The 15,599-nt window shown below is 46.9% G+C and overlaps 1 protein-coding gene across 1 annotated transcript in view; it reads right to left on the reverse strand.

Annotated features, from left to right (window-relative positions):
- ca12 (carbonic anhydrase XII) overlaps positions 1 to 15,599 on the reverse strand; it is a 99,823-nt gene that overhangs the window by 5,526 nt on the left and 78,698 nt on the right. Inside the window, exons 8-10 of the mRNA XM_067973243.1 lie at positions 13,660 to 13,786; positions 4,602 to 4,634; positions 1,401 to 1,482 (exon numbers count right to left, since the gene is read on the reverse strand). Coding sequence (XP_067829344.1) covers positions 1,401 to 1,482; positions 4,602 to 4,634; positions 13,660 to 13,786 — 242 coding nt within the window. The remainder of the gene's footprint in view (positions 1 to 1,400; positions 1,483 to 4,601; positions 4,635 to 13,659; positions 13,787 to 15,599) is intronic.

Here is a 15,599-nt window from a genome sequence, read left to right on the forward strand (position 1 = left end):
AGTTTATCTCTCCCATCCTTCTTAAATAACAGAGTGACGTTGGCAATATTCCAAACCAAGGGGACAATTCTTGAAACGAAAGAGTTTTGGAAGATAATGACCAGGAACAGTCAGCCTTAATATCCGGGGCCATACGAGCGGAATGGCCACACAGTATGGAGAATGACCAAAGGCCATGAAACTGAACTGCTCGAGCCAGAGGTCATAGTACGGGATAAAATTAATACCCAGAAAGACACGGGTTATTTAAGGACAGGCAGCTTGGACTTGTGAAAGGCAAGTCGTTTCTGACAAACTTAATAAAACTCTTTAAGGAAATGCAGAGAATGGATTTTCAAAAGGCATTTGCTAAGATGCCATGCAGGAGGCTTGCTGATAAATTAAGCCACATGGTGTTTAATGGAGCAGGGACAGGATGTTGGTTAAAGGACAGCGTTGAGGTTGATGGATGTTTTTCAGACTCGAGGGGTGTAAACTGTGTTGTCCTCCAGGGGTCAGTGTTAGCACCATTATTCTCAAGAAATCTAAATGATCTGGAATTGGGTATAAGGGGCACAATATCAAACTTTGCTGATGACACAAGAATAGGGAGCGTGGCTAACTGTGAACAGGACTGTAAGTGACTTCAGGAGGACATAGATGGGTTAACAGATTTGGCAGATTGCAGAAATTTAATGCAGAGAAATATTAACTGATAGATTTGAGAGGAGAAGAAATATCCATTAAATGGCAAAAGTGAATCTAGTGAGAGTAGCCGAGGAGAAACGGTCAATTTCAGACATCTCAAACCGATCACTCCCATCGTAAACTGCTGAGCCGACAGGTGGGAATTCAGTAAACATGCCCGGATCCTAACTCACACCAAATCCCGGTCACCCATCACCCCTGTGCTCACTGACCTACATTGGTTCCCGGTCCAGCAACGCCTCAATTTTAAAATTCTCCTCCTTGTTTTCAAATCCCTCCATGGCCCTCGCCCCCTCCCTATCTCTGTAACCTCCTCCAGCCCTACAACCCTCCGAGATCTCTGCGCTCCTCCAACTCTGACCTCTTGTACATCCCCGATTTCCTTCGCTCCACCATTGGCGGCCGTGCCTTCAGCTGCCTAGGCCCTAAGCTCTGGAATTCCCTCCCTAAACCTCTCCGCCTCTCTCTCCTCCTTTAAGACGCTCCTTAAAACCTACCTCTTTGACCAAGCTTTCGGTCACCTGTCCTAATATCTCCTTATGTGGCTCGGTGTCAAATTTTGTTTGATAATCGCTCCTGTGAAGCACCTTGGGATGTTTTACGACATTAAAGGCGCTATATAAATGCAAGTTGTTGTATTAATATGAGGAATGAATGAGTTCCTGAGAGAAATGTTCCCTTTGCAGATGGGGGTGTCCCGGTTAAATTCTTACCTTTTCCTTAGGAAGAAGCAACTCAGTGTTAAAGCCGCCATGACTCCAAGCACACAGCCCAAAGCTACGGTCAGGATCACACCTGCACAGAAAAGAAATCACGTTTAACGCAGACTGACACCCGCACAGCTGCTTCCCTTCAGCTTGTACCGACCATTACCCATCGCTTTACGTCAAGCAGGTGTGTCGATATTAGTTATAGCGAGAAACTGAATGCTAAATTTCTCACGCTGCGTTTAATGTACAGGAGGCTGTAAGTTCTGGGAGAGTAGAGTTGCACAGGTGGGGCCCAGGTCTCAGGTACCCCCACCCTCCCGAAGGCTACATTCTCAGATTGCACGCCTTGTCCACTGGGAGTGTATAATCGGCAATCGGAGTTTATGAATTTCTGTCCACTTTGTACCAAGACTACAATTGGGGTAAATCTTTATGAGACCCTCCGTCATCGGCAGGACCGTGCATGGAGAGGGCGGCTTATCAGAAATCTGTGAGCCTGTGATTTTACAGCCATTGATATTCTGACCAAGTCCATATCCACTCCTGTTATTTTACGACTGGGAGCCGAGCTGGCTGCCACCATCCACTCCCCATGGTCCTAGTGCCCCACCATTACCGGAGTGATTGTGCAGATCGTCACAATATCAATGGGCAGAAAATCGCTGTTAGTGCACCGTCAATTTTCGGAGAAGCCGGCTGCTGTGTCTGAGGACCCAACAGGGGCCCAGGGTTTCTTAAAGCTGTAGTGTGAATGCAGTCTCGGTGACTCTGGAAGTGCTTTCGAGAGCAGTGATGCAGTGTAGCCAGGAATGTTTACAGGGCGACATGTTCAGAATCACCAGCAAATTCTTTCTATATATTCATTCTCAGGATGTGGGCGTCGCTGGCGAGGCCGGCATTTATTGCCCATCCCTAATTGCCCTTGAGAAGGTGGTGGCGAGCCGCTGCCTTGAACCGCTGCAGTCCGTGTGGTGAAGGTTCTCCCACAGTGCTGTTAGGAAGGGAGTTCCAGGATTTTGACCCAGCGACGATGAAGGAACGGTGATATATTTCCAAGTCAGGATGGTGTGAGACTTGGAGGGGAACCTGGAGTTGATGGCGTTCCTCTAACATTGCTGCCTTTGTCCTTCTCGGTGGTGGAGGTCACGGGTTTGGGAGGTGCAGGTGACGTAACCTTGGCGAGTTGTAGATCGGACATACTGCAGCCACGGTGCGCCGGTGGTGGAGGGAGTGGATATCGAGCCCAGTGGCAGGGGCGCTGATCAAACGGACAATTTTGCCTGGTTGATGAGCTGGGTATCCAACTCCTGCGGAAACCCATCCCAACATTTCAATCTCCAGAAACGGAGAAATCCACACAGGCGGGGGAACCATTAGCCTGATACACAGTGCACACCTTTGCACTTACCCAGGTCCAGATTTCTTAGACATAAATTGTCAGAGGCAAGAATTAGTGACTCCCCCCCCACTGACTCCTCCCCCCACCAAGGGGCACTGCTGAAGTTTAACCAGCTAAAAACGTGCAGCTTCTCACTCTTCGCCCAGTCAAGACCAGCTTGCTTATTAAGGCTGAAAAGATTATCTAGCCAAACCCCCAATGACAGATTTACCCCTCGAGGCCCCATTAGTGAGCCAGGCTGGCTGGTCAGTCTGGTCACTGCCCTGGAGTCCTGCTAAGCTGCCTGGCTCATCTGGCAGATTGCTGATTCTGTCATCTTGGAGACATCTCCATCCAAGAAAGGCCTGCTTATCTCCCCCCATCCCCCAAAAAGGTTAGTCACAAGTTGATCACTAGAGGTGATACACGATGGGCCAAACAGAGGCAGGGCAGGGAATGGGAACAAGTGGAGAGCTCTCTCAGAGAGCCGACACATGCCTGATGGGCCGAGTAGTCTCCTCTATGCTGTAAAATTCTGATTCTAGACCACTGGCAAGCACAGCCTTTGACCTCTCGCCGGTAGTAAGAGCTTCTCATGAATAGCGTGGTGAGCAGCACAACTTATCGTCAGATGTGTGAGTGCTTTGCCATCGTCCTGCTACCCCCAGCACTCACATACACACCGTACTTTGCTCATCAGCAGTGGATTGGCTCTCTGCGGCCCATTGTGGTGGGCACTGGGTATATGAGGGCGTGTTCTGATACTCGGCCTTCCTGCAGCTGTTGTCCCAAGTCGCATCGGCTGTATGACGGACACTTGCCTTCTGTGTGGCAGGGTCGGTGGGGGGGGGGGCCTACAGAAGGCAGAGTGTAACACGTCACCCTCCTTGATGCCCCACAAGTCCAATACCACGGATCATGCTGACTCGTCACCAACGGGTCACCAATGGGTGCTGGTGAGCTGACGTTTTTAGCTGGTTAAACCTCCCTCTGGGGTCCATAATTCTTCATCTGGTTCTTCACGAGAGGGGCCTCTGCCAGGTGGCATGCCCTCTGTTAGAACGATGCCCCCTTTCGGGACGGTGTAGGCCAGAGCCCTGCCTCCTCACAACTTTGTGCCTTTCTTGCCACTTATTTCACTTAAGACCTTTACAGCCACAGGAGACAGGACACTTCCATCCCGTCAGGCAGGGCTGGATTAGAGTCCACCTGGAGGAGGCCAGAGGTCAGCATGCCACCCAGGCCCTACTGACAGTTATTTTAACGTTAACTTTGAAGTGCAGAGTTCTGAATTTATTCTGAATGACAAAGACAACTCCCTGACGAGGGGAATGAATTCTACGCTACACGGTACTGCAGCTGAGCATTCTGTCTATAGCATACATTTTATATAATAAAGCAAGTCAAATAGGAAAGTGGATTGCATGTTAAATTTGTTATCTGACATACGCATGCAAATAGATCACGTCCCCCTGCAGAATCACACGCAGAACTGAGAAATATTGGTGGAGAAAATCAAAGCTGAAAAAAGGAAAGGCAGAGGAGCGGGTGCTTTGAATTTTAGAAATTAGGCCGGTTAAATCAAAAATATGATGAGATGTATTCGAGCCATGCACTACGTCAGGCCGCAGGGCGAGAGGGCCGAAGGCAGCTCCACACGGTCACTGCACCGTGTAAGCAAGAGTAACATTCCGCAGACGCATCACAGGATGGAACAAGAGGCAAGTAAAGCAGGAAAGGTGACTGGATACACAAGAAGGAGACAAGCCGCCACTGTTATCAATCAGAGCACCACAGACATTTCAGACAGAAACAAAACCCATTACCTAGAGTCAATCTATGTTCAGCATTTATCGCTTCTGAAAGAAAATACAAAGTTATCTTTGTAACACTATATATCCGTAACACTTTATATCTGTAACACTTTATATCTGTAATACTTTATATCCGTAATACTATATATCTGTAACACTATATATCTATAATACTTTATATCTGTAACACTTTATATCTGTAATACTATATATCTGTAACACTATATATCTGTACTACTATATATCTGTAATACTTTATATCTGTAACACTATATATCTGTAACACTATATATCCGTAAGACTATATATCTGTAATACTATATATCTGTAACACTTTATATCCGTAATACTATATATCTGTAACACTATATATCTGTAATACTTTATATCCGTAATACTATATATCCGTAACACTATATATCCGTAATACTTTATATCTGTAACACTATATATCTGTAATACTTTATATCCGTAATACTATATATCCGTAAGACTATATATCTGTAACACTTTATATCCGTAATACTATATATCCGTAAGACTATATATCTGTAATACTTTATATCCGTAATACTTTATATCTGTAACACTATATATCTGTAATACTATATATCCGTAAGACTATATATCTGTAATACTATATATCCGTAATACTTTATATCTGTAACACTATATATCTGTAATACTATATATCTGTAACACTATATATCCGTAACACTATATATCTGTAATACTATATATCTGTAACACTATATATCCGTAACACTATATATCTGTAATACTTTATATCCGTAATACTTTATATCTGTAACACTATATATCTGTAATACTTTATATCTGTAACACTATATATCTGTAATACTTTATATCTGTAACACTATATATCTGTAACACTATATATCTGTAATACTATATATCTGTAACACTATATATCTGTAATACTTTATATCTGTAACACTATATATCTGTAACACTATATATCTGTAATACTATATATCCGTAATACTTTATATCTGTAACACTATATATCCGTAATACTTTATATCTGTAACACTATATATCCGTAATACTTTATATCTGTAACACTATATATCTGTAATACTATATATCTGTAACACTATATATCTGTAATACTTTATATCTGTAACACTATATATCTGTAACACTATATATCTGTAATACTATATATCCGTAATACTTTATATCTGTAACACTATATATCCGTAATACTTTATATCTGTAACACTATATATCTGTAATACTTTGTGTCCATCACACTTTGTGCCTTTAACATTTATATATTTTAACATTTTGCAATTGTAATGCTTTAAAGGGCTCCAGCTCTCATATTCAACCCCTACACATGGCCACCTCCTCTACCTTACCATCTCTCGTAAAGTCCCTATTCCCATGTTGTTGATCACAGTCAAGTCCATTTCTGATCACTTCCTTATATTGCTCACCACCCACATCCCCCATACAATCCCACTTCCTCCTGCATCCCCCCCCCCCACAACCTCCCGGGAAATAGCTCTGCTCCAAGTCACTTATAACCACACTTTCAAACTCCCAACTGCCTACCCTTCGGCCCGCATTCACCCCGATACTTCCCCAACTCTCAATCTGCTCCACCACATCAAGCACTATCAGGCCTCACTCTCCTCTGCCAAACTGTTCACTATTCCAGGATCACCCTGGAGAGCAAAGATAACCCCAGGCTTCTTTTCTCCATAAACCCCCTGTCTCCTTTAACCCCTTGTCCCTCCACCCTCATCCCTAAATACAAGTGCGCGGAGCTCACTGACTTCTTTGTCACTAAGATTAAGACCATCTGTTCAGCTGCCTCTATTGCTTCCCCCTATCAACCCAAACCTCCCCCCCTCTTTGCCCTCCTCCTGAACCTGACTCTTTCTTTAGTTTCTCTCCTATCTCCCTTCATGCCTTGTCCAAGTTCATCTTGTCCATGAGACCCACCTCCTGCTCCCTTGACTCCATTTCCATTAAACTGCTGACCACCCAACGTTCCTTCCTGGCTCTCCCATGCGAGCTGACATTGTAGATGGTTCCCTCTCCTTTCAAAACTGTCATCATCAACCCCCCCCTCCCCAAAAAACCCACCCTTGACCCCTGTATCCTGGCAAACTACCGCTCCATTTCCAATTTCCCTTTCCTCTCCAAAGTCTTGAACATGATATTGCTTCCCAAATCGGTGCCCATCTTCCCCGTAATTCCATTTGAGCCCCTCCAATCAAGTTTATGCCTCTCCCACAGCTCCGAAACAGCACTAGGCATAATCACAAATGATGTCCTCTGTGACCTAGACCGTGGTAAACCATCCTTCATTGTCCTTCTTGACCTGTCTGCAGCCTTTGACATGGGTGACCATATCCTCCTCCTCCACACCCCATCTCCGTTGTCCAGCTGGGTGGGACTGTGCTCGCCTGGTTCCATTCCTACCTATCCAGTCATAGCCAAAGAATCACCTGCAAGGGATTCTCTTCCTGCTCCCATTACCTCTGGAGTCCCCCAAGAGTCTATCCTTAGCTGCCTCTTCTTTCTCATCTATGTACTGCCCTTTGACAAAATCATCAGCAACATGGAGTCAGCTACCAGCTGTACATTGACGGCGCCCAGCTCTTTCTCACCGCCGCCTCTCCCGACCCCTGCACAGCCTCTGTGCTGTCACACTGCTTGTCCGACATCCAGTCCTGGATGAGCCGAAATTTCCTCCAATTAAACATTGGGAAGACCAAAGCCATTGTCTTCAGTCCCCGTCACAAACTCCCTTCCCTCGTCACCGATTCCGCTCCCCTCCCTGGCCACTGTCTGAGGCTGAACCAGTCTGGTCGTAACCTCGGCATCCTATAGGAGCCTGAGCTGAGCTTGTACCCTCCGTAAACTTGAGCGCATCCAACACTCTGCTGCCCGGATCCTAACGAAAGTCCTTGCTGGCCTACATTGGCTCCCAGTCCCCCAAAACCTTCAATTTAAAATTCTCAACCTCATGTTTAAATACCTTCATGGCCTTGTCCTTCCCTGTTTCTGTAACCTCCTCCGGCCCTATAGCCAACCCCAAGCTCTCCATTCCTACAACTCTGGGCTCGTCCACCATTGGCGGCTGTGCCTCTGTGAGACGCCCTGGGACGTTGATCTACGTTGCTATAGAAATACAACTTACTGTCATTGCCTCGCTGGATTTTACAGATCCCGGCCAAATGTGCTACAGGCCAAGCTCTCTGGGCAAAGATTCTTCATGTAGGAGTAGCAGATTGAAATTAGGGTGAAGGAACCCCATTGTAAAATTAGGTCTGACTGCCCTCTGCACTGTCGATACAAGTGAGCCTCTGCCACAGCCGAGCTCAGCCCCATCGTGGCCATGGATTGTACCTTTCCCGTAACATTTTGCTGATTGGATCTCACGCTAGGGTCGCCAACACTAGTTTACCCTATTTTGTCGTCACATGACCTCCCGCCTTCAACTGCTCCGCCCCATTGGTCGCCCTTGCAGCAATCGGTCAACAATGGCGGCTACAATACCCATAATCCTCTGTGCTCCAGAAACCGATCTCTCCGTCCTGTGGTTTGAGATCGTGCACGCGCCAGGGTCGCATTGCATTCTGGGTGCGTTGCATGACCTGTTTTGTGTTGTGAGTTTGCCCAGAGCGAAATGGAAGAAGAAAATGTCCCAATCATTTTGCTGCTGGATGTTTTCATCTGAAAACACAATTTCAGGTTCCACATGTACGCTGACAACACTGATGCTCTACCTCACCTCCACCTCTCGACCCCTCCACTGCTTCTTATTTGTCATGTTGTTTGTCCGACATCCAGTATTGGAGGAGCAGAAATTTCCTCCAACTAAATATCGTGGTCCCCGCCACAAACTCCGTTCCCTGGCCACTGACTCCATCCCTCTCCCTGGCCGCTGTCTGAGGCTGAACCAGATCGTTCACAACCTTGGCGTCCTATTTGACCCTGAGCTAAGTTTCGGATCCTATATCTTCTCCATCGCCAAGCCCGCCTACTTCCACCTCCGTAACATCGCCCGTCTCTGTCCCTGCCTCAGCCCAGCTGCTGCTGAAGCCCACATCCATGCCTTTGTCACCTCCAGACTGGACTATTCCAATGCTCTCCTGGCCGGCCTCCCACCTTGCAACCTCCGTAAACTTGAGCTCATCCAAAACTCTGCTGCCCGTATCCTAACTCGCACCAAATCCGGTTCACCCATCACCCCCTGTGCTCTCTGATCTACATTGGCTCCTGGTCCAACAACACCTCGATTTTAAAATTCTCATCCTTCTAATCAAATCCCTCCATGGCCTCGCCCCTCCCTATCTCTGTAACCTCCTGCTGCCTTACAACCCTCCAAGATCTCTGCGCTCCTCCAATTCTGGTCTCAAGTGCAGCCCCGATTTTCATCGCTCCACCATTGGCGGCCGTGCCTTCAGCTGCCTCGGCCCTAAGCTCTGGAATTCCCTCCCTAAACCTCTCTATATCTCTCTCCTCCTTTAAGACGCTCCTTACAACCTACTTCTTTGACCAAGCTTTTGGTCACCTGTCCTAATATCTCCTTAAGTAGCTCAGTGTCAAATTTTGCTTGACAATCACTTGTGTGAAGCACCTTGGGGCGTTTTACTACGTTAAAGGCGCTATATAAATGCAAGTTGTTGTTGTTGATCGCAGGAGTTTCTGGGAGGTTAATCTTTGATTCCAGGAGATGCTAGGACAATCTAGGAGGGTTAGCAACCCTAGTCCACCCAAATAACCATAGCGGCCGATTATCATCTTGGGTTGACATTGAGCGGGCAAGTGCGATTGCATTGTCCACCCATTGTGGTTGGTGAGGGGGGCATGAGCTGTTTTGATGGTCGAGTGCCACCAGCATATCATTGGTGAGCTACAAGCATCGAGCTGAGGGGGTGTCGGAGGTGCCGTCTTTCAGATGAGAGAGGTCTGCCTTCTCAGGTGGATGTAAAAAGGTCTCATGGCACTATTTTGAAGAAGAGCAGGGGGTTTCACCCCGGTGCCCTGCCCAATATTTATCCCTCAGCCAACGTCACTAAAAACAGAGGATCTGCTCATTTATCTCATTGCTGTTTGCGGGATCTTGCTGTGCGTAAATTGGCTGCCATTGGCTCCTACATTACAACATGACTACACTTCAAAAGTGCTTTGGGACGCCCTGAGGTCGTGAAAGACGCTATATAAATGCAAGTCTTTCTTTCTTAATAGTCTTACAGTCAGAAATGGGTGCACAGTAGTATAGTGGCTATGTTACTGGACTAGTAATCCAGAGATCCAGACTAATAATCCAAAGTCATGAGTTCAAATCCCACCATGGCAGCTGGGGAATTTAAATTCAATGAATTAAATAAAATCTGGAATTAAAAAAACTAGTATCAGTAATGATGGCCATGAAACTACCGGATTGTCGGAAAAACCCATCTGGTTCACTAATATCCTTTAGGGAAGGAAACCTGCCGTCCTTACCCGGTCTGGCCTATATGTGACTCCAGACCCACAGCAATGTGATTGATTCTTAAATGGCCTAGCAAGCCACTCAGTTGCTGTTCAAGAAGGCAGCTCACCATCTTCTCAAGGGCAATTAGGGATGGGCAATAAATGCTGGCCTCGCCAGCAACGCCCACATCCCATGAACGAATAAAGAAGAATCTAGGTGTGGAATTTGACTCACTAAACATGTTGAGTGAGCTTTTGATGAATGAGAATCAAAGGAACAGGCAACAGCCACCTGTTTTAAATTGAGCTCGATGCCATTTGAGAAGGAACAGATTGAAGCAGCTCAGTGTACAAGTGATGCAATGGGTAACGTGACAAATGATATTATCCGTGACGTGCCTTAAACACATTGTAAAGTTAAATTTAGAAACTGGCAAATAGAGAAACGAGAAACGCAAGTGATCTTTCAACAGCTCTAATTACAGCTGCCATCCCCAAACACAGTCATGTTCTATTGTCTGATTTGCATAATGTATTATCTTACAATTGCTTTTGCCCCTGAATTTCCTGTACTGCGGCACTGGGCTGCTTTCTCCGGAGTTTGTTCTACACACCTGGGTCATATTCCTTTTATTTGTTCTCGGGATGTGGGTGATGCTGACAAGGAAACACTAATTGCTTGTCCCTCATTCTCTTGAGGGTATCGAAAGTGGACCAGACAATATGGGACTGAAGTCAAATGTAGGCCAGACCCGGCAGGTTCCATCCCCTGGAGGATGTAAGTGAACCAGTTGGCTTTTTATGACAATCCGGCAGCTTTCATGGTCACTCTTCTGGTGCCAAGCCCCCAAATTACCACATCTATTGAATTCAGTTTCAGAATTCACAACCCTCCAGTCACTAGTCCCGTACCATAACCCCACACTGCCATACCCTCACCCCCTGCCAATCCCTCACCCACTGCCAATCCCTCACCCACTGCCATACCCTCACCCCCTGCCAATCCCTCACCCCCTGCCAATCCCTCACCCACTGCCATACCTTCACCCCCTGCCAATCCCTCGCCCCCTGCCAATCCCTCGCCCACTGCCAATCCCTCGCCCACTGCCAATCCCTCGCCCACTGCCAATCCCTCGCCCACTGCCATACCCTCGCCCACTGCCATACCCTCGCCCCCTGCCAATCCCTCACCCCCTGCCAATCCCTCACCCCCTGCCATACCCTCACCCCCTGCCAGCAATGACGGGTGAGTTTATCCTTCACTTGTAAATCATGTGCATTGACAAATCGTGTGCATTGATAGCTCCGATTTTCCTGGCCTACTGCATCTCCCCTGTGGGCAGCAGTCTCTCTCTGCCTTTCAAAGTGCCCGTGTCATTTTAGAATGTCTGCTTTTTCCCACTTTTTCCTCAATGAGGAACACTGCTGTGAAATACTCAAATTCTGGAGTGCCGACCTGGCTCAGCGGGTAGCACCTTCACCTCTGGCTCAGAATGTCCTGGATTCAAGCCCCACTCCAGAGACTTGAGCACAAAATCTCGGCTAATACTCCAGTGCAGTACTGAGGGAGTGCTGCACTGTCGGAGGTGCTGTCTTTTGGATGAGATGTTAAACTGAGGCCCCGTCTGCCTTCAGAGGTGGGTGTAAAAAATTCCATGGATCTATTTCGAAGAAGAGCAGGGGAGTTCTCTCCAGTGTCCTGGCCAATATTTATCCCTCAACCAACATCACTAAAACAGATTATCTGGTCATTATCTCATTGCTGTTTGTGGGATCTTGCTGTGCACAAATTGGCTGCTGTGTTTCCTACATTACAACAGTGACTACACTTCAAGAGTATTTCATTGGCTGTAAAGCACTTTGGGATACTGAGGTGGTGTAAGGCGCTATATAAATGCAAGGTCTTTCCTTTTACCTTGTTAACTTCACTTCTCTCATCTCCAACTCCTCAGGTCCGCGGGATTTAATTTCCAATCCCATAGGGTCTTGCCGATTCAATACTAAATTCTAAATCAATGAACTCTTGACACACAAATGCAGGTAACAGCCGGGATTAGTGACTTCAACGTAAGGAAAAACTAAGAAAGTGACACAGCGGAATATGAGTGCTTCGCATCAGGGTGTGTCTGACCTGCGACCCCTGACCCCTGGCAGTCTGCCCTCGAAGCCCAGCCAGCTCAGCCCTGTTTCTGCTCGTATTTTGTTTTGTATCTGTTGCCTATTGTGCTCGAGCACGTACATAATCTTCCTCTCCAACTCCCTTCTATGTACGGTGACTCATCATGTTCCCTTGCCAACACAGTGCAGAATTTATCTCCTCGAATAAACCGAATTCTCACCACAATGACTTGGCTCGGCTCATTCCCAGTGCACCACCTGTTGACTAATGACTGAGAGCAACTGATGGCCATATCATGGACACCTCCTCCCCAGCTGAAGATAGTCACACTGAGGTGAGGAATCAGCGCAATGGATGAACGTGGAATATGGAAACACGTTGACATTTTAGTGATTTGTGTATCTACCCCCAGATTCCTCTGCTTCTCTACCCCGTTTAGACTCTTATTTTTCCAGGCAGTATGTGGCCTCCTTATTCTTCCTACCAAAATGCACCACCTGCGAGGGAAGTGCTGTTCCCCCACCCTGGGCCATTTTCGTGGCTAGGCCTACACTCTCGACTCAGCCCACCTTGCCAGGGCCTGGCACTAGGATCTAGAATGTAGCTGCAGGGTGCAAAGGGCTGCAGCAGCATTCTTGGCCTCTGGTATCTGGGTCTTGTGGAAAGCGGGCAGTGTGACGGCCCTAAGACTGTCCGGGAGGGGGAGCGGTGAAAAAAGAACGATACTCTTCAGCCCCAGCACAAGCGCCAACAAGAGGTTTCTTTGGAAATTCGACTGCCAAGCCAAAACCTCGCTGGAGGGAGGCGAGTAGATTCAGGGCTACATTGCTCAGATCAGCCAAGCCTCACGAAATGACCCCTTATGTAGTTAAAGGACACAACACGAGCTCCTCGTATAGTCACAAGATCATAGGGCAATTATGGATGAGCTAGGCCATTTGTCCCATCTTAGTTCATCCAACAACAACTTGCATTTATGTAGCGCCTTTAACGTAGTAAAACATCCCGAGGCGTTGCACAGGAGCGTAATCAGACAAAATGGACACATCCATCCAGAACAACCTTACACTCCCCCCATTACAGCATCCAGTTAGATGATTCTGGGTTTTACTCCGCCATTATTTCAATGGCTGTCCATTCTGAGCGTTGACAACTGTGGGGATAATTTTGACTTTGGCCAATAGTGTAAAACGGGCGATAGCAGCTCGGCCTCGGGTTAAACACCTCTCCCCAATGGAGACACAAGTCGGGAGGTATTTAACGGGGTTCTGGGCCAATATTGCCTGTTTTACTCTATCGGCCAAAGTCAAAATAGCCCCCAGTGCGTGAAGAAGAGCCCCAGTATACACCTTTCACTAGTTTGGACCCTCGTCCCCATCTCTCACAATTTAATTTTGAAGTAGTTTTCTACTTCTCCCTTTCCAATCTTCTCAAGCTGCTCGATGACTGAGCTTCCCGGTGTAGAGTCCGACCCGATACTGTACTGCTCACCTTCATGGAATGAGATGACAACTTCTCTCTCGCCAAGCTCCTGCACGTGTCTGTAATTGTTCACCATCCCTGTTTGATTGGTTTCCGTCCTGTTCGAGAAGTACAAGTCGCTTTGTAACTCTAAAAGCTGGCGACAGATAAAAAGGGTTCCAGTTATAGATTCACTGTGCTAAAAAAGGTCCTTACTGTAATTTTCAAAAGGCAAGCTCCCAGAATGGAGCCTTGCCTGTCGGGAGCCACAGGAGTGAGGACGATGTCCGAGGCTGGTGGGCCTGATGTACTATTTGTAGTCCCTGTCACCCCTTCCCAAATCACGACAAATAACATAGTTCCCATCATTTGCACCACAATACAATGCGCCCACCAAGACTCTTAAAGCAAGACCCTTGCACTAGGACTCTTAAACCAAGACCCTCTTACACCCGGACTCTTACACCAGGACCCTGGCACCAATTACAAACAGAGCAGAAGAGACCTGAGGAAATTCACCCCCATAGGCTTTTATTCAGGGCCGATTTTCAGTTGTCTGATTTTTTAAAGCTGCAGTTGGTTCTCTAGCTCGCCATGTCTGGAGTCAACGCACATTGGCCATTTGAAGGCCAGACAACTTTAAAATCGTTGCCCCAAGTTATGTTAATAAAGTCTGCAGATTTTTCTGCTTTAATCATTTTCAAAGGACAACATCACGATTTTGGACACATCAATTCGCAACGGAATGGCCGCGAAATTCCTCCCGGTTTCCGCCACACGTCCGGTGAAGTCACGCCGTTGGAGCAGGAGCTGCTCCGAGGAATTTACCGGAATGCCACCGTGATACATGGACACCGTCACGCTGCCCGTTAACAAACCGGCCCCGAGATTTTCCTCACTAATTTCCAGAGGCGCTGATCGAAAATCCTGCTGTGTGCAGTTGTACCTCGTTAATCATGAATGCCCAGCCCTGATATTGTTTGGATGGCAGTGTGTCAGGTGTGGCTCAGTGGGTAGCACTCGTGCCTCTGAGTCAGAAGGTTGTGGGTTCAAGTCCCACTCCAGAGACTTCAACACATTATCCAGGCTGACACTCCTAGTGCAGCACTGAGGGAGTGCTGCACTGTTGGAGGTGCCGTCTTTCGGATGAGACGTTAAACCAAGGCCCCGTCTGCCCTTTCAGGTGGACATAAAAGATTCCACAGCCACGGGGGAGTTCTCCCTGGTGTCCTGACCAATATTTATCCGTCAACCAACATCACTAAAACAAATTATTTGATCATTACCACATTGCTATTTGTGGGATCTTGCTGTGCACAAATTGGCTGTCACGTTTGTGTGGAGGGCAAATGCTGACACATTTTTTTTAATTTTTGGGATGTGGGCATCGTTGGCAAGACCAGCATTTATTGCTCATCCCTGGTTGCCCTGGGTATATCCGCTTGGCCACTTCAGAGGGCCGTTAAGAGTCAACATTGGTTTGGGACTGGAGTCACAAAGAGGTCAGATGGCAGGTGTCCTTCCCTAAAGCACATTAGTGAACCAGTTGGGTTTTTATGACAATCTGACAACCTCATGGCCAATTTTATTGGTCCCAGCTCTTTATTTCCAGATGTTTGAAATTGAATTCGCAAAACTACCATGGTGGGATCTGAACTCAGGTTGTCTGGATTGCTAGCCCAGTAGTGGGTCGAATGGCCTGTTGTAACTTTTGTGTATCTATGTAAGCTGGCTCGCTGCCATTTCAGGGAAAGCACAGATTATTTGTGATTTTTGTTTCAGGCAGCGAATGGTAAAAAGGTGCAGGTTGGACTCCTGCTCAAATGTAAACAATAATTTGTTTACATTTTCTTAAATCATGTTCCTACAATCGCAAAAGATCTAAATAGGAGTGTTTGGAAATCTCGGTATGTGCTGTGTCCGATCAGCGATGGGTGCAGTTTCAGATCATAAGATTCTTTCTATTATAA

Source organism: Heptranchias perlo, chromosome 38 (assembly GCF_035084215.1).
Source record: "Heptranchias perlo isolate sHepPer1 chromosome 38, sHepPer1.hap1, whole genome shotgun sequence".
NCBI classification, from domain to species: Eukaryota; Metazoa; Chordata; class Chondrichthyes; order Hexanchiformes; family Hexanchidae; genus Heptranchias; species Heptranchias perlo.